This window comes from Platichthys flesus, chromosome 5 (genome assembly GCF_949316205.1).
Source record: "Platichthys flesus chromosome 5, fPlaFle2.1, whole genome shotgun sequence".
NCBI lineage: Eukaryota > Metazoa > Chordata > Actinopteri > Pleuronectiformes > Pleuronectidae > Platichthys > Platichthys flesus.
In genome coordinates this window covers 23,261,241-23,287,025 of record NC_084949.1, presented here as the reverse complement: position 1 = coordinate 23,287,025, position 25,785 = coordinate 23,261,241, and the positions used below count along the sequence as shown (strand labels likewise).

The 25,785-nt window shown below is 45.4% G+C and overlaps 1 protein-coding gene across 1 annotated transcript in view; it reads left to right on the top strand.

Annotated features, from left to right (window-relative positions):
* Positions 1 to 1,761: 1,761 nt before the first annotated feature.
* The window catches only part of tll1 (tolloid-like 1), a 38,397-nt gene continuing 14,373 nt past the window's right edge, over positions 1,762 to 25,785 (top strand). Inside the window, exons 1-13 of the mRNA XM_062387801.1 lie at positions 1,762 to 2,321; positions 15,649 to 15,771; positions 15,875 to 15,955; positions 17,142 to 17,315; positions 17,457 to 17,574; positions 19,373 to 19,551; positions 20,124 to 20,229; positions 21,560 to 21,684; positions 23,231 to 23,346; positions 23,584 to 23,686; positions 23,877 to 23,993; positions 24,848 to 24,993; positions 25,630 to 25,785. The exon at positions 25,630 to 25,785 is cut by the window's right edge and continues 40 nt beyond it. Of these exons, the coding sequence (XP_062243785.1) occupies positions 2,141 to 2,321; positions 15,649 to 15,771; positions 15,875 to 15,955; positions 17,142 to 17,315; positions 17,457 to 17,574; positions 19,373 to 19,551; positions 20,124 to 20,229; positions 21,560 to 21,684; positions 23,231 to 23,346; positions 23,584 to 23,686; positions 23,877 to 23,993; positions 24,848 to 24,993; positions 25,630 to 25,785 (1,725 nt within the window). The 5' untranslated portion in view covers positions 1,762 to 2,140. The remainder of the gene's footprint in view (positions 2,322 to 15,648; positions 15,772 to 15,874; positions 15,956 to 17,141; positions 17,316 to 17,456; positions 17,575 to 19,372; positions 19,552 to 20,123; positions 20,230 to 21,559; positions 21,685 to 23,230; positions 23,347 to 23,583; positions 23,687 to 23,876; positions 23,994 to 24,847; positions 24,994 to 25,629) is intronic.

Genomic DNA, 25,785 nt, shown 5'->3' with positions numbered 1-25,785 from the left:
CGCCGCTACCTCTCACCGAGGGCCGGATTAGTCGCGAGCAGCAGAGACAGCGCGCTCCGGTAATCTCCCGGTAAATGGTGGGAGACCTGCACGTTCGGAACCGCCATTGTCTGACCGACCCCGGAGCCTCCTCCTCCTCCTCGGCCTCCTTCTCGTCCTCCTCCTGCTCCCCGGAGACCCCTGAGATGACCCGGACACTTGGGGCATGATGGGCCGCCTGGTGCCGACGCGCCCCGGGCAGGTAACAGGTAAGCTGCGAGGACGCGAGGTGAACGCGTCTCAGGAGGATTTACCTCTGCAAGGTGTCCACCGGCTGTCTGTCAACAACCGCTGCTGTTTTTATTTTTACTGCTGCTGTTTGCCCCCGAGTGTGCATGTGCGTGAGCGTGTGTGTTTGTGTGTGTATCTTTGTGTGTGTGTGTGAGTGTGTGTGTGTGTGTCTGTGTGTGTGCGTCTGTGCGCGTGCAAGGCGCAATGAGGGAGATTATGGTTTGGTTGTTGACAACTTTACCGTGCGCGCAGTCACTTTAAATAAGATTTCTCTTTCGTTTTATACACACACACACAAGCACACGAGGACGCACGCACGCACGCAGGAACGCACACTTCCATACACACCCTTCTGGGTGTCAGGGACGCAGTGGAGGATCATGGACCCACATTATCTCATCTGTTGTTGTGCGTCCTATACTGCTGCTATGACATCTCTCTATCTATCTATTAATCTATCTATCTATCTATCTATCTATCTATATATCTATCTATCTATCTATCTATCTATCTATCTATCTATCTATCTATCTATCTATCTATCTATCTATCTATCTATCTATCTATATGACCATATGTACAAACTTCAATCGTTAAATTGACTGAAAACATGAACAAAATTCAGAATGATAACTTCAAATCCGCCACTGATCGATGGTTTGAATCGATGATTTCCCACATTTTTCCCAAACTCGATCATTGTTTACCTCGTGGCGAGTGCCACGGTCTATTCTGGGCTTAATTTCTGGGAAATATACGCTACAGGCAAAGCCGATATCTCCACCTGAGCTGCTTAGTGCATGATGCTCAACGCTTTTACGCACAAAAGACAAATTCATGTTAATTTTCTGGCACTAAAACTTCCCCCAAAAAACCTGAACTCCTTTTTGTATTTCATTCTGTGGCAGAAAACGAGTTAAAAGAGTCACAGTGAATACTCTTCATGTTAGAGGATCCTCAGTGGGGCTGGAACCTCTGTGCTTTTATGGTCTGGCTGTCACCTACTTGGCACCTGCCTCTGAATAACCCGCTAACAGCCATTACGCACCGCTTCTCTGGGGGCTGATGGACACTAAAGCCCACAGGCGGGTTTGGGACCGCTGTGTTACTTTTACCACTGCCGGTTTATACTGAATACGCTCGCTTTCCATAACGGATCCGCGTGAGTCAAGTTGAATAACCTGCAATGATCCTTGCGCTTCCTCCTCCTCCTCCTCCTCCTCCTCCTCCACTGTCACCGCGCGTAAACCTGTGATGTTTACGCGCTTTGTTGGGTTTTCTGACTCTGCTCGTCCTCTAGGAGATTTCCCATTGTGTGTGTGTGTGTGTAGGCGGTGCACTGACTCGGGGTGAGAGAGACAGTATACCGGACACGAGGGAGAGAGAGGGAGAGGGAGAGAGAGAGGGAGAGGGAGAGAGAGGGGAGAGAGAGACACACACTCACAGACAGAGAGGGAGAGAGATTATACAAGTGTGTGAGTGAGAGACAACAGTACTGGTTGGAAATATCCGCGGCGGATGATTGTTGTGCGTCTTTACGCAGAGATCACCCGGCGCTGATCCCCCTCCTCCCCCTCACCGCTCCTCTGTCTCCTCTTCGTCCCGCAGCCGCCTCACCTGCACAGCGGGGGGCACCGGAGCTCCTCAGCGGACACTTTGCTGAGCGCCAGGCGACTTGGACCATGGGGGAGAGCGGCCCGGCACAGTGACTCCCGGCAGCCCGAGAACCCCACAGCCACGACTGTCACCCAGCAGGACACCGATCTCCAGCCATGACCCGTTAGATTCCTGCCCGAGGGAGGATTGACCATCTCCTGACACCGCGGGGGGAGACGAGCGGAGGCCTTTCTTCGGTTGTGTCTGTCTGCAGATGGACCGCGTGCCCCCGGCACTGGCCGCGAAGATGCACTGGATCATGCTGGTGCTCGCCGGCTTGACTCTCTGGGGCAAAGTGACGATTTGTAACTGTTTCGACTACGAGGAGCCAGAATACGACTATTACGAGGAGGAGCGAGCGGAGACCATCGACTACAAGGACCCGTGCAAAGCCGGTGAGTCCTGCACTCTTACTGTCTCAGTGTTTTTACGCGAGCGCATTGAGCCTGATGGCACGTGTATGTGTTTGTATGAGAGATGACAGCGCGCGTGCACCGGTCCAGATGTTCCTCTATCCCCCAACCTTCACACCCAATGAGTTAATCGTGATCCGTGTGCACGTGCAGCCCGGCGACGGTGCTGTGAACCAGTGTCTTCCTCGAGACTCACGCACAGTCAGCGCGTTGGTTCTGACAGGGGCGTGCGTGTGAGAGGACAGTCTGTGTACGTGCGTGTAAGTGTGCGTCTGTCTGTGTTTGCGCGTGTCAAGATGGGAAGATGAGAAACAGCTGGAGTTGACTGTTCCAAAACGTGCGCTGATGCTCTCTCTCTCTCTACACTCACACAAACACACGTATACACAAACATACTCACACATACACACAAACATACATACACACACACACACACAAACATACAAACACTTTTTGTATGATATTTAACGACAGGGTGTTCGAAGCTGCAGATGTGTTTATGTCTTTGTGTGCTTGTTAGAGGTTTTTTTATTTGTCTAGTATAGATCTTGTATAACTGTGTGTGTGTGTGTGTGTGTGTGTGTGTGTGTTGTGGTGATGTCTTTGTTCACTCCACCCAAATGAACTCATGTTGTCAACACAAAGCCTGGAGATTCACTTACAGCCCTAATGTCAAAGTAACCTTCCTTTCTTTACCTCTTAATACACACTGTCCTGATCGGTGTCCTTTTTCCTGTCTGCCTCTGGCTGCACAAATATAAAGGGTTCAGACAAAATTGTGATACAATACTTTAGTTGCCGTATTGGAAGCAAATCCGTAGTTTTCCAAATTGTTAAATAGGTACATTAGCGCCTTAAGAATTTAGAAATCTGTTTTTATTGAATGAAATATGCCAGAGTGCAGAGAGCAGCAGCACAGTCAGCTGTACAGGAATGTTGCATAAATAAACCTCGGGCTAAAATTAGCAAAGCGTCGTGATTTATATGAGGAAATATTTTTAACCAGAGAAGAAAATCTAAACAATACGAAAATCTGAAAGATTGTTTCGTGTCAACTTTTAACACCAGACAGGTTCCATCACATGTTCTTCTCCTCCCTTCTCCTCCTCTCCTCTCCTCTCTTCCTCTCCTCCCTTCTCCTCTCCTCTCCTCTCCTCCTCTCCTCCTCTCCTCTCCTCTGCTCTCCTCTCCTCCTCTCCTCTCCTCTCCTCTCCTCCTCTCCTCCTCTCCTCTCCTCTCCTCTCCTCTCCTCTCCTCTCCTCTCCTCTCCTCTCCTCTCCTCTCCTCTCCTCCTCTCCTCTCCTCTCCTCCTCTCCTCCTCTCCTCTCCTCCTCTCCTCTCCTCTCCTCTCCTCTCCTCTCCTCCTCTCCTCCTCTCCTCTCCTCTCCTCTCCTCTCCTCTCCTCTCCTCTCCTCAGCGGTGTTGTAAGAGCAGTTTGCATCTTCTTAAATCTGGATTCTTGTTTTGGTTACGCCCGGTGAACTTGGCGTGTGAACGTGCATACGTGTGTTTGTGTTTGTGTACACGGACGTCCATGTGTGTGTTAATGGCCCTTAATGTTGTGTGTGATGACACGTCGGTCCGATAAGAACTCCACCCAGAGCACTGAGCGTCCACACACTGACCCACACACATTCCTCACATACCGAATACACAAACCTGACACTGGCCAGTGTGTGTGTGTGTGTGTGTGAATGTGTGTGTGTTTGTTCATCTGCATGTTACACTGATCTCTGTGTTGGTGATTTTTATGTTGATACTGGGGTCCCATGACTCTTTGGCGTTTGCTTATGCTGACTTAACATGTGTATGTGAGTGTGTGTGTGAGTGTCAGTGTGTGTCTGTGAGTGTCAGTGTGTGTGTCTGTGAGTGTCAGTGTGTGTCTGTGAGTGTCAGTGTATGTCTCTGAGTGTCAGTGTGTGTCTGTGAGTGTCAGTGTGTGTGTGAGTGTGTGTGTGTTTGGCTGGGAGCCCGGCAGGTTACAGGGAGACAGTCAGTCTGCATGCTGTGTAACTGAGTGACTCCTGTAGGTTAAAATAACGTGAGTGAGAAAACACACTGATGATTTATCTGATTTGCCGTGAACACGAAGGAAACAGTTTCTCTTCAGTGGCAAGAAAAAGTGCACGGACCTCAAATTTACCTGCATCCATCAATAAACCTGTCATAGGATGAGATCTTATCTTCATCTCAGAGTGTATCACCACCACAACAGCCAATTAACATTCAATCAACCAATTTGCCTCAGTGAAATCTACACAAATGAGAATCCAAGTGATAGAAACCAGTGAATTAGGGGCTAGAGAGGGGCGGGGCATGACCTGCTGCTGAGGTCTGGGTCTGGACTTCACGTGAAGAGCATCAGTGTTACGAGGTTCTCTTCAGATTCAACACAGATCAGAGGTCTGCCTCCCTTTACTCACGCCACTGGGAAAGCTTGAGTCCAGTCAGGAGACGTATTCCCCCTCACTGACTGACTGACAGACTGACTGACTGACTGACTGACTGACTGACTGACTGACCGACTGACTGACTGACTGACTGACTGACTGACTGACTGACTGACTGACTGACTGACTGACTGACTGACTGACTGACTGTACGAACATATGTCAGAACTTTGCGTTTTGCTTCTGTCTCTATGTGAGATATTGGAGTCAAACCCCCCCGATGGTCACAGTAGAATGTCTCCATGCTTCACACTGACTGAAACAAATCCTTGTCTCAATGTCCAACTGCAAATTTGTATGCATGTGTTCATTTTGTGCTCAGCCCTGAAAGAAGCAGGTTAACTGGTCCTTCAAGCTTTATTCATATTCACTTCATTTTCATCCACTTTGGTCATTTCTGTTTCCTTCAACATGTTCTTATGTTCAAATTAATTTCATGTAGTTTATTTGCATCGCACCGAATTTCAACACACGTGATCTCAAGGCTCTTTACACAGTTTCACACGTAGGAACAATTACTTGATGGCTCATTACCCGAGGGTCCCTTTAGTCAGTGTTGTGGAGCTTTTGGTCAAATTACAGACTCCACACATATTAAGGGTCATTAACTTATCTCAGCTTCCACATGTGAGGATTTCCTCTGTTTATATCATCGCATGTTGTAACTTTTGCTTCGTGGACTGTTTGGTCGGACATAACAAGCAAATGAAAGTGGCCTCTGGGGACTTGTAATGGGTTTTTACTTTTTCATTTGTTTCTGTGAATGTGCTCGTGATGTCTTCCACCATCTCACTCACACATAATAAAAGTGAACATTACATGTCTACAGCTCATGTCTATTCTTTACTATATCAATCTTTTATGCAGATATATTACTTTAGATGTTATAAAACACCTACCAGTACAAACCCAGAGTAACTACCATCATCTAAATACCAGGATTTACATGCACAAATGCATCAAGTCAAAGGTTTACATGCACAACCATGGGTTTTCTTATTTATGTGCATTTTCACTATTTTCTCAGCAGATTATCCGGTGATAAACTGATAAGTAGTTGCAGCCTTATCATCAACCGATTGTGTGTTCGGGGGGGTCCGGACTTTGTGTGTGTGCAGCTTGTAAGAAGTGGAAGCGTGGCTCATTCCTGGCCTGACCCTGTGGCATCAGTCTGAGTGGTTGGTATTCCGCCTCCTGTTTTCGCTGGGAAAACACAAGGAGGGAATATTTGGCTGGCTGCTTATCTCCTCCGAGTCCCGCGCTGCTAGATGGGAGAACACACACTTCCAGGCCTTTGTGAAGTGATTTCCCCATGTGAACACACACATACAGGCACACATTCGATACACACACACACACACACACTCAGGGCTCCCTCCATTCACCCGCGCTTATCTCTTCCTGGTTGTCTGCATCCTGCTACTCAGCTGGAGATGACACACGCGGCGTGCACGCACGCACACACACTCGCGCGGACGTGCACGAGCCTCTTACGCTCACTCAAGAGTCATTCATGCTTCCTTCCAAATCACTGTTCTCGTAAAACGCTCACACACGGAGCGAAAGCTAAACAAACCCCAACGAGGCCGTTTCTTCAAGAGCGACCCCAGGGACAGACTTCTGCTTCTCTTCTTCACATACAATAGTGTATCGTAGGAATGTGTTGTGAATGTGTGTACAATACATAATGTACATTTTCTCATGGACGCACGTCGCTGAGCTCAGGGTTTACAACGTGAGTTCGAGAGATGAGAAACTTGCATCTGAGCTGAAAATGTCAAAATGGAGAGTTGTGATTTGTTAGGTTAATTATTGACTTTTAATTATCTGCTGTTGTGAATTATAGACTTTATATAAAGATAAGTGACGCGTCATCGCTTCCTCACGTTGTACAGAAATGACTCTAGAATATCTTAGATTCTTAGTGCAGAGCAGAAGAGGACTTTGTTACGCTTTTATTGTGACGAGGATCAATTCCAGTCGTGACTGAGTGTGTGTGTGCGGGTACTGTGGCATTTGAAGAATACAGCTTCTTATTGAGGAGTACAGTGTTGCTTTATTTTGAAAACCTGAACAGCATCAGACCAACACGTTTTAGGGAACTTGGGGATCTATACAAACTCAATGAAAAGTTGTTAGATGTGGAAACTTAAAATTCAAAGTTCAAACAAAAACACACTTTGCAGGGGTTCACCTCTTTAAAAACAAAAAAATCTTAATAAATATATTTTGGTTCATCTGTGTAGCAGAGTGTGGGGCTGTTCCAGAACATGAGTCAACCTCTGTGTCATTAGTTGGGCAACTTCAGAAAATCCTTAGAAATTTACAGTGTGGGCTGTTTGTTCCCAGACGGCATGCTGGGTAAATGTATCCTCGTGTTTATTTGAGCGATGACTGCGGTTAAAGGAACTCTTCATCGGGAATCTACAGCAGCGGCAACATTTAGTGTGTGAACAAACAAAAAGGCTATTTGCGTTTGTGAGTCAAACCGTGAGTGTTGGGAACGTTCAAACATTTTCATCTCACGAGTCTTCGCCTCAGATTTTTCTTTCTGCATGTTCATTTATTTGATTCATAGTTTGCACGAGTACGATAAAAGTTGCATTTAGTCTAAACACATCAATATATGATCAACAAAGCAAATTTAAGCAGCAAAGGGGAAAGTTAGATTCCCAACCATTCACTTGTTAAATGCCTGGTTAATATGTAAAAATGTGCGATATCAATATGGGAACTGTATACCAATGGTTTGCTGTCCTTATGTAGCTGAGATCAGAAGTGGACGGCTGTTGGATGAATTGTGACTGAAGCCGAACTTTTCTTTGTGAAGCAGAAAATGAATGAAACCTTCAGAGCAGCAACACACAACCAGTGTGTTGGTCTTTTTCTGGATTCAGGTGACTCCTCAGTGGCTGTCAGCTCGGTCCTACAGCTGTTTCTCCATCCAAGTGTAACAACCACCTCAGTTATACGAGTGGGCCGAGTTTATCGCAAACAGATGTACTTGTGTGTGTGTCTGTGTGTGCGTGTGTGTGTGTGTGTGTGTGTGTGTGTGTGTGTGTGTGTGTGAGTAAAGCCCTCCATGTCGTGACAGCGAGCTGCAGCTACTGTTCACCCCTTCCCCCCCGTTCCTCAGTAGGAAGGAAACAAGAGCAATGTGTGTGTGTGTTTGACACCGTGGCAGAGTGTGTGTATGTGTGTGTGTGTGTGTGTGTGTGTGTGTGTGTGTGTGTGTGTGTGTGCGTGTGTGTGCGTGTGTGTGTGTGTGTGTGTGTGTTAGAGAGCGAGCGGCCTCACTCATATTATGTTAAACAGGATTTTCCCGAGCAGAGGGCTGCAGCCACCGAGCTTCCGAAGTCTTCCTCAGGATTCCCTCCTCAGCACAAACCCTGCGGCCGTGCTGAGAGCCCACTGTTTGTTTTGGAGCGTCATTGTTCCGGAGCCACAGAAGTCATGAGTCAGCACTGGCGCCCCCCCCCCCCCCCCCCCCCCCACCTGCCACGCATTGCTCAATTATTAAATATCTAGGTGCCTTTCGTGTCACCTCACTTTTCCTGCTGGTATTTATAGAAGCCACGATTCTTCCTTACAGTCAAACTCCTGTTCTTTAATCTCTTACCACAGCTTTTACAGGTGCTCCCAGTGTGTTTGGACCGTGTGAAGCTACACACACTGTGATGATTGTGTAGGAACAAGTCTTAATTGTGCGTGTGTGTGATGTGCACGTGCACAACAACCTGACAATGATCGATTCAAAACTTTAGCCTGAAACAAACATCCTGCACTTTAACAGTAAAAACATCATTATGTTGCACTTCTACCTAAAGGCATTCAAGTTTTTTAAATACTGACACACTCGTGGGTAAACTCCCAAGATTTTTCTTTTGAAATTGATTTATTACATAAAACAATCAGAAGGGATTTAAGCAAGCGGATGCAGGTTCGTTACCGACGCAGAACTTTGCTCCTTCCTCTCTCTCCTCGTTTCACACTATTTCCCGTTGAACTCTAAACTTTAGCTGAGGGGATTCGAAGGCACTCTCTGCTGCTTCCTGACATGTTTGTTCAGACCAAATCTACAAGCGTGCAAACTTTGCAGAATGTAAAATATAGAAAAGAGCGTTATGGTTATTCGGATGGTGTTATCCGAAAATCAGGACAATTCTATTGCTGTAGAATAGATCTGAATACAAACACGAGGACAAACAGCAGTTTATCATTATCTGTGTTGAAGCAGTCCAAACTCCAGCATTGTCTAACTTTTTCCTATGTTAAAGAAAGTGTCAAGAATTCCTGGATCCGCCCGTTTATGCGGATCTGATCCAAGATGTAATGGGTTCTTCTTTGGGTCACACCCAGCCCGTCTGCAGTTTCATGGAATTTATCTTTTTGAGTAATCCTCGATTTAAAAGAAGCAGAACTTCAATGGGGAGATCTGAGGCTCAGTCGCCCGGGGGGGAACAGCCCGGCTCCGTCCGCAGGTCTGAGTGGTTGAGAGGTCGAGAGGTCACGAACCAGGTCAATAAATCTGAAAGGTATTTGGGTTCAAGACCGTTTAAGGCTTTTAAAAGTGAGCAACAGGGGGAAAGAAATGCTCTTGATGTTCAACTTCTAGAGCAGAACTATCTCCTGTTCCTCTGATGTGCACATCAGAGCCTGGTGACACGCTGGGCCAGCGGGTGCACACACCCGGGGCCACCCTGATGGTAAACGGAGACGTGTTCATGTCCCGTCACGATGTCTGGCCAAACCCATGACCTGCAGGAACGGAGTCTCGGTGCGACAGTAATGTGATTAGGAGCTTCTAGTGTTATCTCTCTGTCATATGATATCATGTTATTCTGTCTCATACCGAACATTTTCTCGGCCTCTTATCTGTTCTTCGGGTTTGTGAGAACCGTTTAAACCGTGCTCTTCTTTTGAAGTCGCAGATGTTCCTTTTGCTTTGACCTGAATATTGTAATTATCGACGTTTGGTTTGTTGCAGTTCAAACAAACACACGGGACTAGAAACCCAATAACTTTGAATTCCTTTGACCTTTAATGTGAATTGGGAATTTGTGGGTTTTCTCCACCTCAGGCAACAAACTCAGTATTCTACTTCCTTTCTTTTGTTTTTGGACGAGAACACAATCATTTTGAAAAAAAATTCTTTGTGTTAGTAAATATAGTTCTACTTGGGTCCTTATGACAGTTTGAACGTTTATATTCCTGTTAATTTGATCTGTTTATGAACAGAGATGTTTGTCATTAACTGTTTAATCATGAACCAGAAATAACAAATTAGACTAAGGGTCTTCATAATCTATATTAATGGGTTTTACTGTGTAGGTCTATTTGTTTGTCTCATCCTGTCTAACTCCTGCAGGTGCCTGATCGTGTGAATCCTCATGTTCCCTTGTTCACTCTTCTGTTTGCTCGTGTGAGAGTTTACCCTTGTTTCAAAAATATGTTGTATCGGCATTTTGTTCCATTCATATTAGAACATTTGAATCCCGTCGGCTCGTGCACACGTTTCTATTCAGGATCAGTCTGGACGTTATTTCCAGGTCGTTTCAGACGTCCAGTTGTTCGCCTGACTGCTCTGCCATCTGTTCTTATCAGTGTTCATGCATGAAGAAACGTATGCTACCCTAGTCTGCAGACACACACAAACACACACACACACACACAAACACACACACACAGACAGAGACACACTGGGCTGGAGGTAAGCACAGTGTGATGTATCAGTGTAACTGGGCCTCTGTCAGTGTCTGGAACTGTGTTTAAGCCAGAAATAACATATGATTAGATTAGTGTGTGTGTGTGTGTGTGTTGGTGTGTGTGTGTCATCACGTTTTTTGCTGGTGTGTTTCTTGGGCCTTGCCTCACCTCCGTGAGTTCGAACCCCGGCACCGGCTCCTGCTCATGGAGCGTTGGTGCCGTGGATCAACCGGTTTGCACAATGATTACTTGTGGAGGAAATCTTTTAACAGGGCAAAGATAATCTCTTTTTAATATTACAGCACGCTCACAGTCACTGTTATGTACAGCATAATATTAACACACACTGGATCAGCACACACACACACTCACACACACACGTACACACTTTCCCACCTACAGTGTGACCTTATATTTTCATAATGAGAAGCTTAGGCTTTGTGTGTGTGTGTGTGTGTGTTTGTGTGTGTGTGTGTGTGTTTAGCTGCACCCCAGTGACTGCAGCATGAGGGAATAACTCTGTGTGTATAATTCTTCACATTCTTAACGATGAGCTGCGGTAACGCAAAACAATAATGTTTGTGTTTAAGATTCTGCTCTTATACAACATGACTTAATATTGTGTACGTTACAAAACCCCCATATATCCCTTGTGTCGTGGCTTTCTCCTGCCAACTGTGACCATTTAGGGTTATTCATTAAATTAGTTCATATCTTCATGAAAAATAGTAAATATATTGTTTTATAGCAAGATTTATAGTGGGGGGGGGGGGGACAATCAAAAGTCATTAACTGATTAAAAACATGCAAACGTGAGTGAATAAAAGATTGAAAGCTACAAAGAAACAGAGATAAAAAAAATGAATTATGGTTTATATATATGGTACTTTTTATTATACATTTAAAAACGCAGTTGTAAAGCGTTCGAAATAAAAGAAGAAGAAAACAATTAATGTAATTAGAATGATCAGAATTGCAAATTGCCAAATGAATTTCATTTTTTAATATATTCTAATATCATTTATCATTTTACAGTTTTTGCTGCGTCTTTAAATCGTCTAATTTATCATATTTCACTGCATCTTATCGATTTATTAATAGATTACAGTTCACTGCACAGAGAACTGTGATCAGGCTCATATGAGCTAATTGGCCAAAACTTGCTTGATGATGAAAACGGCACAAATGCATTTTAATTTTCCAGGTCGCACAACTACACACAGCCATTGCTGCTGCACAAAGCTGACATTGGTCCTGTCTGTACACAAAAAGCTGATCGATACAACCGCTCTGGAAACGGAGCGACACGGTGGGAGGTGCTGGACGCATGTGAAGGAAGTTTGACTCTCAGTTTGTGTTTGGTGCATTACTCCAGAGCGTGTGTGTGCGTGTATGTGTGTGTGTGTGTGTGTGTGTGTGTTTGTGTGTGTGTGTGTGTGTGTTTGCTGCAGTGCCCCTGCTGAAGGTTATACAGTAAGGCCCTGGTCAGCAGGCTGCAGGTCTCCTGGGACGTCCCGGGGTTTTTCGGATCAATATCTCTCCTCCTGCATCTCCCGGCCTCACCCCTCCTCCCCCCTCCTCCCCCTCTTGACTTTGGGGCTATTTATGGTTCCTCTATGGATTAACAAGACCCCGACGATCAATGGGCCAAACTTACAATCACTGTTCTCTCCCTGCTCCTCTCGCTTTGTGTCTCTGCTTGTGTCAGCTGCTTTACTCCGGGAGAACTTTCAGTCCCTGTGGTTTTCTCTCGTGGCCCCGAAAGATGTGAAAGTACCCGAAGTAGAAAGTCAGCTCAGTGTCACAGACACACTGTCCCACAAGCCAGTAAAGTAAAGGGGACAATCTGCTCATATTCAGGGTTCATCATTTTAATACGGCTCATTACTTGAAAAGCTTCACAAGCTCTAATGCTCAGAAAACTGCTGCAGCTCCTCTTTTCAGCCTCTGTCTGAAACCTCAGCTACATCCATACTACTATGCTTTTATTTTGAAAGGTATAGGCTTAACAGGAATTGTCGCAAATTGCTCGAATCATAGCTCCTCTTCTACGCATGTAAAGAACTGTATCAATGTAAAATGTAGAATTTAACTGCACAACAGCTGTTAACATAGACAACAGACCCAATCAGCTAGCGTCATCATTTTCAAACATCTTAGTTTCTGCCCGTTCAGACCAAAATGCTAACGTGGAGTTTTCTATCATGAATGGAACCAGCAGCGTTTACTTACTTCTCAGCTTTATCGGTTCTAAAACTCCGGAGTAGTTTGGACGTTGATGGGCTTTTAAAATGTTGTATCCATTTTAAATGCAGAAAAAAACCTATCTAACAAACTAGGGGTCAGAAAAAGCAAAGCTCTCCTCTAAGGTGTTATTAATGCTGTTTTCTCACTATGACACCACGTACACAGAGGGTGCAGTGCACGGGAGAGTCCGAGCAAACTGTTGCTCTCTGTAATTCGGTGTCAGAAATAACATCTGTACCGGCGTCTGTGCCGACCACACAGAATCTGCTGTAATCCTGTTATTTTAGAGTCTTTATTCGGTGAAGTCAACACCCACATGAAGCACTTCAGAATCAAATAAACTGCTTTTACATCTCAAAGTCTGATGCTTTACTTTCCTGCCAACGAGTCGCTGAACGCAGACTTTATGTTTAACCCTCCAGTTCTGCATTGTGATGTCTAGATAATAGATTCATGATTTACTAACTCATCTATTACTGCAGCTCCGCCCTCCAGATTTGACTTTATCCTCAAATCTATCGAATCAAAATGCCACACACCTCCTCTCGGACAGCGCACACTCCTCGTCTGTATCTGATATCGTGATCCGTAAACCATCTGTGGTCATTGTGGCGACCGGGTTCAACAATAGCGCCGAGTGGAGCACAATGGCACCCTGACCCCCCGTTTCCCCCAGCGGCGATCCTAATTAGCCGAGCTGCTCCCGCGCCATTGTTAATGTATCAGTGTCCCGGGTCCCTGTGGAGAGCTGCGACTCTGCTCAGCTAATCACTCAGCGATGATTATCACTCAGGTGCTCATTGTTAGAGGCCGGGAGACAGAAGCTCGGGCCGCCTGGTGTTTGGGTTGAGATGCAGGAGAGGCAGAAAAGAGGACGAGGGGTTGAAGCAGGAGAAAATGGACGTTGAAAAGTCTTCTCAAATTCCGTCTCTGCAGAGAAATGAGTTGATCTCTGCTCGAACATCTGCACTGGTCCTTGTTTTCTGCAGCTTTCCTGTAAATCGAGAAGTTACCTCCTGAAACATTTTGTCCCCCCCCCGCTCTGCTCCTTACTGATCTCTGGCTCCTGCTCTGTTTCTTCTCTTAACGTCGATTCTGTGCTGCCAATAAAAGAAGAAATCAAGATACATTTTCTCTATTTAAGGTTATTTTTGACATGTGCATTACAAAACACACTGAAGCTCAAGTAATCGGGCATTAAAATACGAGTCCATTTTTTTAATGTGTGCATTTTACAGTCTCTGGCCCTTTCCCAAGCGTTAAGTGAATCCTTAACCCTGTTAGTCTTGCATCGCTTCAAGGTGCCCGTGAGAGACATACAACATGGCGGGAGCTGCTCCCTTGAAGGCCCCTGGTTTGCCTTTTCCAGTGTTTAAACTCATATGTATGATGTGAAAGATGGAGGTGAAATAAAAAAACACAATCTCCAAAAAGGAGACATCACCTGGAGGTGCAATGTGTAAAAAGGAAATCTGGAGAAGGCATCAACCCCATTCACATGGCTTGTGTTGGAAATGATGGATTCTGAAAAGATGAGGGGGTTTTGCTGACATGTAAGTCAATAATCATGTGTAAATAATATTTTTGATAATACACTAATATTTTTAATAATGCACCAGGTCCAAGAGCTTCCTGGTAAAATAAAAACCATGAAGTATCTGGGAACCTCTGGATCGAATCGGGGCCGAGGGAATCGGAACTGAATTGATTCCACGGAATTAGTTGTGTTGCCCGGGAAAGAGGAAGGATGAGGGGGGAGAGAGGAGTGTGTGTGTCTGTGTGTGTCTGTGTGTGTCGCGCTCTCCCATTGATATTTACTATGATTGCCTCCATGTTCGGGTGAAGTTTGGTTGCAGGATCGCAGTGAAACTATTGTACCCTCTGTGTGTTGTGGTCTGAGAGAACTGTTAAAACGTAGAGAATCAATAACTAGAAGGTCAATCATCACCAAGGATAAAGAGAAACACCCAAGTCACTTCCTGACCTGGGCTGAGCTCTGTGTTTTTTTACTAAATCAAAAGGGTTCTCAAAAGGAAATCAAATCAAAACCCTTACCAGCATTGAAAACTCTGGACATGGTTCTGGAATCAGACTCCAGTCAATCAGATGGGATTCGGTTCGGGTCCCGTGGTTCCAATGTCTTTACTCGGTCACTGCAGTGCTCTCAAAACTCACGGCTCTCAATTTCCTCTCGACCCCCTTGTGGAGTTTCTGCAAACGACCGTGCCGCTGTTGTTGTGGTGACACTTCATTAATAAGATTATTCTCTTTCATGGCTCCGAGCCGGCGACAGCCAGAGGCCCGGAGGAGTCGTGTTCTCCAGTTCCCAACACCACATCTTAGGAACGCCTCGAGGGAACTCGTCAAGTTTGGTTCAAGCCCTGATTGGATTTTGGTGGTCAAGGTCAAGGTTTAACTCATGTTGTCTTGACGGCAAATGTTCATGTGGGCTGTGTCTGAAATCCCTCATTCACTAACCCCTACTTCTCTATATAGGGAATTCTATGAGAGAAAACTATGAGAGTGAATGAGTATCTTTAAATGTAGAGATACACTGGTTTGCCTCAGTTTGTGCTTTGATGCTCTGGTTTGATTGTATGCTCTGCCACGAGTGCAATGCATGATGGTATATTTTACTTGGTAAGGGACCATCTTTTCATGATGCATTGTGGGAAACAAGGAGCTCACTATATAGGGGTATAAATACATGTCTCTAAACATTCAGACAGCACTACAAAATGGATATACTGTACTATATAGTGATTGGTGAGTGATTTCAGAGTCACGGATGAACTGTTAAGATTCATGGCGCTCAAAGGTCAAAGGTCAAAGTGGCCTCACCACACATGTTTGAATGACTGACACGATGCTGATTGTGACTGTGGCGTCTTCTCCCTTCCTTCCAGCGGTTTTCTGGGGCGACATCGCTTTGGACGAGGAGGACCTGCGGATGTTCCAGATCGACAGGACGATAGACCTCACGCAGCACACACACATGCACACACACTCCCGGCAGGGCCACACGTCTGGTGAGTGGACTCAACGTAAAGGTGTTGAATCGTTTGCCCCGATGGCGCGATGTCGATGTTTTAAATCTTGGCCCTTATGTGTGTGTGTGTGTGTGTGTGTCAGGCGGCCTGGAGGAACATGAAATCGCAGAGAAGAGAGGGTCGCTATACCTGCTGCTGGACAGAATACGCAGATTTGGTTTCGGTAAGGACACTAAACATCTCGACTTGTCTCCAGAAACACAACCACGCCGGCGGTTTTTGCTTGTTGAAGCCATTTAACCAAAACTACTATGGTTTACACGATGCACAAATTTTTGGGAAGCCACTGGTTTCAATTTTTGTTCCGTCCAGTTTCTTCTGTAGAAGCTTAGTTGAAGTTTGCAACTGCATCTATAGAAGTATCATGACATTTTAACTAATTAAGGTTTTGAGTGACTACCAGTTAAAAGCATAGACTTAATATAAAGATGGACGGCAAAAGTGAAGCCTGTCTGTTGGACCCCCCTGGTGGCTTGCTGTAGTATGGGTCCTCAATGTAAGTCGAATGTGATTTCTGTCATTAGAGGTAGTTGTACTCACACAGATGGGATTAGATAGTGACACTGATGCCCGATGTCCACTTCTTGGAGCTCTACTGTGCAGAGTTGTGTTTTTACTTTGTGTATTTTAGCCGAAAACTTTAAATCAAAGACAGGTTTTGAAACTAAAAACATTTACTTGACAATCGTTCAATCCATGAGCTCAGTTTCCAGGTTTGTTAGAAATCGTGGCAGCCTGAAGGTCTGAAAAGGTTCTTAAAAAACTGTAAAAAGTGTATTTGTAAACTTGCCTCCCCCCTGTGACCCCGTGCAGAGTGAAGCCGCAGGCCGAGCACACACCTTGTTTTCATCATCATAACGTGAAAACACTGTAAACCACACAAACCACTGGTTCTTTTTTAGGAGAGAAAGTCTTTGCTTGTCCGCGGTTTGATGGACGATGAGAAAATCAGACGCGTGTGAAGCATAACTCCACGATGGAGGTTACAGGCTGAGACATGTCAGGTTTTTCATTAAAACAGACACTCAATACTGTAACTGTAACTGTAGCTGGACTGTTGACAAATTCAAGATTCATTCCACGCTGCACACAAGCAGAGGCCGTTGATCCAGAATCCTGGAGAGAAGTTCCACTCATGCAGCTCGGGTTAAAAACCTCTTCAAATTAAATGTGAAGTAAAACGAGCTGCTGGACTTTTCTTCCTCTCTGATCCTAGAACAAACTCTGAAAGGTCACGTGTAAGAAATCCCATAGTATGGAAGAACCTCTATGAAGTGATATCTAATATCTTGGTAATTTGTTCTGTTTGAACACAAGTATTTTCACAGTCTCTTTCCGCACTCTGTTAGATTATCTCCCCAAGAACGTCAGCAAGGGAGCTGCCGGTCCCAAGAGCAAAACTGGGAAAGGTGGGAGGACTGGGAGCACGGGGAAGAGCCGGACCCCTCGAGCGGCCACGTCTCGAGCTGAGAGGATCTGGCCCGGAGGAGTGATCCCCTACGTCATAGGAGGAAACTTCACTGGTAAGCAACTCCCCTGGACGGCTGCCGGCACTGCTCAGCACTAAAACACACACAGACACACACACACACACACACACACACTGACACACACACACTGACTGTGACTGTGTAAAAGTCGGATGTAAAATGTGTGTGTTCCAGGCAGCCAGAGGGCCATGTTCAAACAGGCCATGCGTCACTGGGAGAAACAGACGTGCGTAACTTTCATTGAGAAGACAGATGAGGAAAGCTACATCGTGTTCACCTACAGACCCTGTGGGTGAGTCTGGAAGATGTCTTTCTGTGTGTGTGTGTGTGTCTGTGTGTGTGTGTGCGTGTGTGCGTGCGTGCATGTGTGCACCTCGAGCTCAGCGGTGACCTTGTCACAGCGAGAGACGATGCGGTCACTCAACAATGGCTCCGCTTTCCTTCCTGTCCTGCTCCTGTTTCCCCGTCCCACCAATCACACGCCGCTTTAAGTGTTTGTATGTTCATGCAGCTCCTTTCAGTTTTTTGTTCTTACTCTGCAGAAGTGCATTGTTCTGTTGAGTGGCAGCGCAGGGGGGTCAGAGTGTGTTTGTACAGTGGTGGCACTGAACTGCTCTGGTGCTGTAAGGGTTCATGACGGGGGGGGGGGGGGGGGGTAGTCACTGCAGGAGATTGTGTAGAGGGAGAAGGATTCACACAATTCCCAGAATCGGTGGGAAAAGAATTTAATTGATCGACAAAGAATTGCCCAACACGTTAATTTGATGAGTAATAATCAAGCACAGATTGAGAACTGGTTCCATGGAAATGAGGATTTGCTGCTTCTTTTTAAATGTGTCATGTTTTAATTAATTCAAAACATCAAATTCTAATAAATCACACTGAGCCCTCCGTGATGTGCTGCATGCATGTTCGCTATTTCCTTAAAATTTATAGTTTCATAGATTTCTAGCATCTTAGGACACATTAATCTGTGGATTCTTTTTCAAATGTTTTCTTAATGTTCTTCACAAAAGATGCCAAAAAATAATATTGCATTAAAACTCAAGTAATTTATACTAATGACACATTTTAAAGCAATACCCTGACCTTAAGTGTTAAAGCACTTCAACAATGAGAGAATTGTCTGCACAATGTCTTCGTTCTTAAAATAACACAATATCTCCAATAACCAAATCGTTTCCTTGGACGTGCAAACCTCTTTATTTCGACAGATGCACGACACGATTCCGTAAAAGTTCCAGCCGAAGCCGTTCATTCACAAACAGATCCGATTTTTAAACGTGGCTCCTCACAGGCGTCGAGATGAGCCGCAGATCTACATGTGAACTGGTGATGCCAGTTGTCTCGTGTCCTGTGATTGGCTGCTTTCATCAGAGATTAGACACTTTAATCTGATGTATAAATATCCTGCAGCTTGGATTTGTGCTTTGTGAGTGTGTGTGTGGGACAGAGAGAGACATAAAGAAAACAGGGTAAACCCAGTCGTGATGGTGCAACCACAACAATACATTTGCTGCACCTGTTGTGTGTTGTGTGTTGTGTGTTTTGTGTGTGTGTGTTGGTGAAGTAATTGTACCGATACAGCCGCTGCAAATCCTGCAAGAAAAGACTCGATCTACTCCAGTGACTCCTGATCCTCGGGCTGCAATCAGCTCGCTGGATAACTTTAATCAGATTTATTAGCCTGGCACGGATGTCTCGGCTAACCAGAAGGAGAAAGAGAATGAAAGTGTGTGTGTGTCTACTTGGTGTGCGTGTGTGTGTGTGTGCTCTGTGTGTGTTCTGTGAGCAGCAATGTGTGAATTCTCACCGCTTATTAACTTCGGGTTATGAAACCGCATCTTTGTCGTATGTGAGTAAACCCCGATGCTTGGCGTCCTGTGGATGTGGGACGAGGCAGGAAATCCAGAAAAGACTTGTGTGCACGCAAGTGTGTGTGTGTGTGTGTGTGTGTGTCTGTGTGTGTGTGTGTGTGTGTGAGTTGAATACAACACAGCTGAGGCTTTTTTTTTGCTTTCACTGCCAAATGTGTAGTAAATGTCATCCGCCTATCTCCCTGCTATCAACTTCCTACTAATCCTTATTAGGTGTTGTTCCTATGTGGGTCGTCGTGGCAACGGGCCCCAGGCTATCTCCATAGGAAAGAACTGTGACAAGTTCGGCATCGTGGTGCACGAGCTGGGCCACGTCATCGGCTTCTGGCACGAGCACACGCGGCCCGACCGCGACGATCACGTGACCATCATCCGGGACAACATCCAACCAGGTGAGGCCAGACGCGTCCCCCTGAGAGAGGCAGCGTGAACCAATCAGCTTCGGCCCTGTCCGGAGACGTGGAGGGACAGCAGACGTGTGTGTGTGTGTGTGTATGTGTGTTTGTGTGAGTGTGTGTATGTGTGTGTGTGTGTGTGTGTGTGTGTGTGTGTGTGTGTGTGTGTGTGTGAGTGTGTGTGTGTGTGTGTGTGTGTGTGTGTGTGCTGTGAAGTCACCTCCAACTCCAGACTGATCTTCTGCTCTCAGATGCATCTTCAAGTTGTTTAATACGTGTCCTTTAAATGTCTATTCAAGGTCATCGTATTGTTTCACACTATTTGCTCATGTGTTGCTGTTGTGTGTTGGTGTGTGTGTGTGTGTTTGTGTGTGTGTGCTGTGAAGTCACCTCCACCTCCAGACTGATCTTCTGCTCTCAAATGCACCTTCAAGTTGTTTAATACGTGTCCTTTAAATGTCTATTCACGGTCACAGTCTCCTATCACACTATTTGCTCATATGCTGCTGTTGTGTGTTGGTGTGTGTGTGTGTTTGTGTGTCTGTGTGTGTGTGTGTGTGTGTTCCCAGGCCAAGAGTATAACTTCCTCAAGATGGAGCCAGGGGAGGTGAACTCCCTCGGGGAGCCGTATGATTTCGATAGCATCATGCACTACGCCCGGAACACCTTCTCACGGTAAACAACTGATCAGCTGAGCTTTCCCAACTTTTTAAAGTCTGCTCTGTGTCTCGTGAAATGTTGAAGTTGTTGTTGATTGTTGTGGAATTCAGAGCTGCAGCTTGTCTCCCATTTGAAGTATCTATTAAATACAGCATGTTAAAAAGTGATGTATTATCTGTCTCTGGCTTTTACAAAGTGATAAAACAAACAACACTGTCCAATGGAAAAAGAATAAAAACAGAGGAGGCATCACTGCCAAGAGCCGGAGTGAAGGGGGTTGTTGTTTTTATACCTTTCTGTTAATTTGTGTGTTAGTTGGAAACTAAGATTAATTCAAAACCTACTGGACGGATCACTATGGTGGAGGGATGTGGTATGTGTCAAAAACTAACCCATTCATTATTGATCAGGGGTCAAATTCAGTTTTTTAAATTTTTCTATGATTTCTCAAATACTAATTATTGGATTTTGATGGAAACATCATGTTGGGACTGATGTTTATGAGTTTGTGCAATTAATTTAATTGTGTTTTCGTAAGGCAACTGTTTGGCCTTGACTGAGGTTTGTGCTCTAATGAGTTCCATTCTGGGTTACGTCCACATGTCTTGTTAAATCTCGGGATTAAACCCAACGTTTTTAGGTTTGACTGATGCTGCATATAATTTAAATAAATGACTTAGTTCAAAATCAGAGGTTTCTCCAGTCAGTTAATTGAAGACCATGTGACCCTCGAGGGATAAGTGGTATTGATAATGGAAGGATGTCTTAATCAGTAAACTTGTTATAACATTAAAACAAACCTTTTAGAGTCTTGACCTCTGCATGTGACTTTCTCTTGTGACCAGTGAAATCCAAATCTTAACGACCTTATGAAAGGATCATAAAAAGGCAGAAATTAGAGGAAGGTCAACAAAACAGTTTTGTAGAGAAAAACAAGATGTTTCTTTTTAAACAGTCCTGCATTAGAAACCTTTGAGTATCTGAGATCTAATCAGACTCGTGCTCACGTGGACTTTTTCCTCATATAACGTCGAACTAATAAACCGATGGAAAGTTTCCAGCATCCTGAAGTAACTTCCCAATCTTCAGACATCTCGTCCGTCTAGGATCAGCCAGCTCCGATCTGGCAGCGAGAGGAGTCATGGGTTCACTTTACGTGCTCTCTGTGCGAGGACGCTTTTTAATCTGAGCCATCCCTCCTCTGATGAACTCTCCCATTCCACACACTCGGGTGAACAGTGGATCCTAGAACAGATCAAATGATATTGTCGTGCAGATGAAATAATGCTCTGTAATGTCATATTTAATCCTCAGGTGTTTATTAAACCTCTTGTCCTCCCTGCAGGGGGATGTTCCTCGACACCATCCTCCCGTCCCGAGATGAAAACGGCGTGCGGCCTGCTATCGGCCAGCGGACCAGGCTCAGTAAAGGAGACATTTCACAGGCAAGGAAGCTGTATAGATGTCCAGGTACTGATATATCTACTACCCGACCACAGTGTGTGTGTGTGTGTGTTTGTGTGTGTGTGTGTGTCGGTACAAGTGTGTGAGCTGCCGTCACAGCTGAGAACAAAAGGATGACATCTGTTTATCTGCTCACATCTTCGGTGTGAGACTGACCCGTCCCTGCGTTCTCCGACACACAGCGGGGAGGTTAGGTCACTTCTTTTTTGCACGTGAAGCTACACGCTTGGTTTTCTGGCCTCAAACACACACACACACACACACACACACAAACACACACACACACACACTTGCACGCACACTCTCTCCTCCCGTCAGTTCTTGTGCTCTTCTGGCATCGTCCTGGTCCCAGTCGAGCTGCCGTGACGTCATCTAGATCTGAGCCGCGCTGTGATGTTGCAAAAGGTTCACGATCGCAAACGCTGCCGTCCACACACACACACACACACAGACACACACACACACACACACACACATATTTCCATCCTCAAGACAATTATAGACTCCAGGTCATCGTGTTTGATGTTCGGTACTCTTTGTTTCTTTGTTTTCTTGTGCATGAATTCATTCACGTTGACCAATTTTGTTCAGTTAAATTTGCTTTTAATCTGAAAATATGTAATAATCAAAGGTGAGCATGTTTATATTTGTATCTATACACGTATACACGCTCTCTGTGTGTTCTTATATCGAATCTGTTTCTGATCCTGGCAAGAGAACAACACTGTGTTAGTGTGTCTCAGCTGGAGATGGCTGCAACGCCAACCTTATAAGGTCACATTTGAGTGATACCATATTCACTGACAGATGAACAGTGCCCCAGGGCATTGTGGGGGGAGAACAGCATGCATGATGGGATAGGAGAGGCGCATTTGGCTAACCTCCTTTTGAGAGGGAGCGACGGCGATAAACTCAAAATGAAGCATAAATAAAAAAAAAAGAGAAAAACAGCCGTTCCAGCTTTTCGATCTCTTATTTCTGTCTTCATTGCAGTGATTAAAGAAATATGTCACTATTCTTCACTTGCAGTAAAAGAGGCTGCTGGGAGTTTTATTTTGAAAGCTGCTATGGAGTGACGGGGGTCTTTGATGGCCCTTGTGGTCGGACCTCACAAGTTTCTCTGATGCACACAGGAATATGAACCACAGCCTCCTACGTGCAAAACTGAAAGAAACTAAAGACGACATGAAACATGCGCTTTTTGTTTGGGAGGCCAATTTTAATTCCTTTACATTTCTAACAGTTTCCATATGGACGGGTCGGGTAATGCAGACATGAGGCTCAGAGAAGAGTGTGTGAGGCCGTGGGGATGCTGTTCGGACAAATTGTCTGATGTCTATTTATTTGTTCGGGGTTTAAATTGGCAGTTAAATAAAAAGTTTGTGCCGATTGAGAATAAGAACAGATGAGAGAGCCAAGTGTTCTTTAGTAACATTCACAGGACTCAGCTGTAAGGATTATACCCAACAGCAGGACTTACCACAGAAATCTAACTCCATCTGTGTGTGTCTGTGTGTGTCTGTGTGTGTGTGCGTGCGTGTGTGTTTTGCAGCATGCGGGGAGACGCTTCAAGAGTCAACGGGCAACTTCTCGTCTCCTGGTTACCCAAATGGATACCCTTCATACACGCACTGTGTGTGGAGAATATCTGTTACACCTGGAGAAAAGGTACACACACACACACACACACACACACACACACACACACACACACACACACACACACACACACATAGTAAGCATCCTGCAGAGTAAAGCATTCATTGCCAGTCAAAATAAGAACATTGATTAAGTCCTATCTCTTCAGGTACCGTCCTCCTCCTCTGGTCTGTTTCCCGTCAGCTGCTCTCTGATAGATTTTTATTGACTTTATTCATTATGTGTGTTTTTCTTTGGCTCGTTCAGATCGTTCTGAACTTCACCACCATGGACCTGTACAAGAGCAGCCTGTGCTGGTACGACTACATCGAGGTGCGGGACGGATACTGGAGGAAAGCTCCGCTGCTCGGTGAGATCCAGAGGCAGGCAGCCAATCACATGCACTGTCAGAATCAGTGGTGCAGCATGAATTTGAATTATTACAAGAAGAAAAAGCTGTTTAATTGTTCATATGGGAATAGTTCTTTCTGATTTGCCTTCATTGTATTGCTAAAAATGTGTGTGTGTGTGTGTTTGTGTTGTGTGTGTTTGTTTCACAGGGAGGTTCTGTGGAGATAAAGTTCCTGACGTCTTGATTTCCACTGACAGCAGAATGTGGATTGAGTTCCGCAGCAGCAGCAACTGGGTGGGAAAGGGCTTTGCCGCCGTTTATGAAGGTAATTCCTCTTTTCTAACTGATAAACATGAAGTTTGTGAATCCACACACTTCAAACTGACTGGGTTATGAAACCAGAAAGATCTCAATGTAGCGACTGAGTGACTTCTATGCATTGATTTCTTGGGATTTTCATTATTCATTGTGAAGCCAGTGCATGTTTCAGGTGTTTGAATTACTGATAGCTCATCCTGTCTCTGTCTGTGTCCCTCCGTCTCTTTCTGTGTCCCTCTGTCTCTTTCTGTGTCCCTCTGTCTCTTTCTGTCTCCCTCTGTCTCTTTCTCTCTCCCTCCGTCTCTTTCTCTCTCCCTGTGTCTCTTTCTGTGTCCCTCTTTCTCTTTCTGTGTCCCTCTGTCTCTTTCTGTGTCCCTCTGTCTCTTTCTGTGTCCCTCTGTCTCTGTCTGTGTTCCTCTGTCTCTTTCTGTGTCCCTCCATCTCTTTCTATCTCCTCCATCTCTTTCTGTGTCCCTCTGTCTCTTTCTGTGTCCCTCGATCTCTTTCTATCTCCTCCATCTCTTTCTGTGTCCCTCTGTCTCTTTCTGTGTCCCTCCATCTCTTTCTGTCTCCTCCATTTCTTTCTGTGTCCCTCTGTCTCTTTCTGTGTCCCTCTGTCTCTTTCTGTGTCCCTCTGTCTCTGTCTGTGTCCCTCTGTCTCTTTCTGTGTCCCTCTGTCTCTTTCTCTCTCCCTCCGTCTTTCTGTGTCCCTCCATCTCTTTCTGTGTCCCTCCATCTCTTTCTGTGTCCCTCTGTCTCTTTTTGTCTCCCTCCATCTCTTTCTGTGTCCCTCTGTCTCTTTCTGTGTCCCTCTGTCTCTTTCTCTCTCCCTCCGTCTTTCTGTCTGTCCCTCGTGTGCAGCGATCTGCGGGGGGGAGATCACCAAGGACTCGGGACAGATCCAGTCACCGAACTACCCCGATGACTACAGACCGTCCAAAGAGTGTGTGTGGAGGATCACCGTGGCCGAGGGCTACAACGTGGGGCTCAGCTTCCAGGCCTTCGAGGTGACTCACTCCCTCCCTGCGTGCATGTGTGCGCTCATGTTTGTGTGTGTGTGTGTTTGTGTGTGTGGATGTGTGATTGTGTGTGTGTGTGTCCTTAGGAATGTCTGGGTCAAATTTCATGCTTGTATAACTGCTAAGAAGTTAATAAAGTGGTGGTGCGTGTATGTGTGCGGGCATTGATGTGTGGGTGCGGGTGTGTGTGTGTGGTTGTTTGTGTGTGTGTGTGTGACAGTGTGCAGAGACACAGATCAGGCAGTTGAGGATTAGCTGTGTAGTTGTTACGCTGTTAAAATGTCAGCGTGCTAAATGAGTCAGTGTGTTGCCGACCTCACGTCACACATGAACATTCAGCTTCTCACTGCAGCTCAAATCAACCTCTTAACATCTGCACCAGTCTATTCTGTTCTACTCTATTATAAGATATGATGATAGATAGATAGGTGGATACTTTATTAATCCCGAGGGAAATTCAGAAAGATAAGAAGCATAGTACACAAAGTATCAGTACGCTATGTATCTGACTATATCTAAAGATGTGTTTATACTATAATCACTGCATGTACAGTACCTATGTATAGGTATAAATTCACAATAGTACACAATATGATTGTGTCACTCACTGTGTGCGTTCTGCAGATCGAGAGGCACGACAGCTGCGCCTACGACTACCTGGAGGTTCGGGACGGCCCCCTGGAGACCAGCCCCCTGATTGGTCGCTTCTGCGGCTACGACAAACCCGAGGACGTGCGCTCCACGTCCCACACGCTCTGGATGAAGTTCGTCTCAGACGGG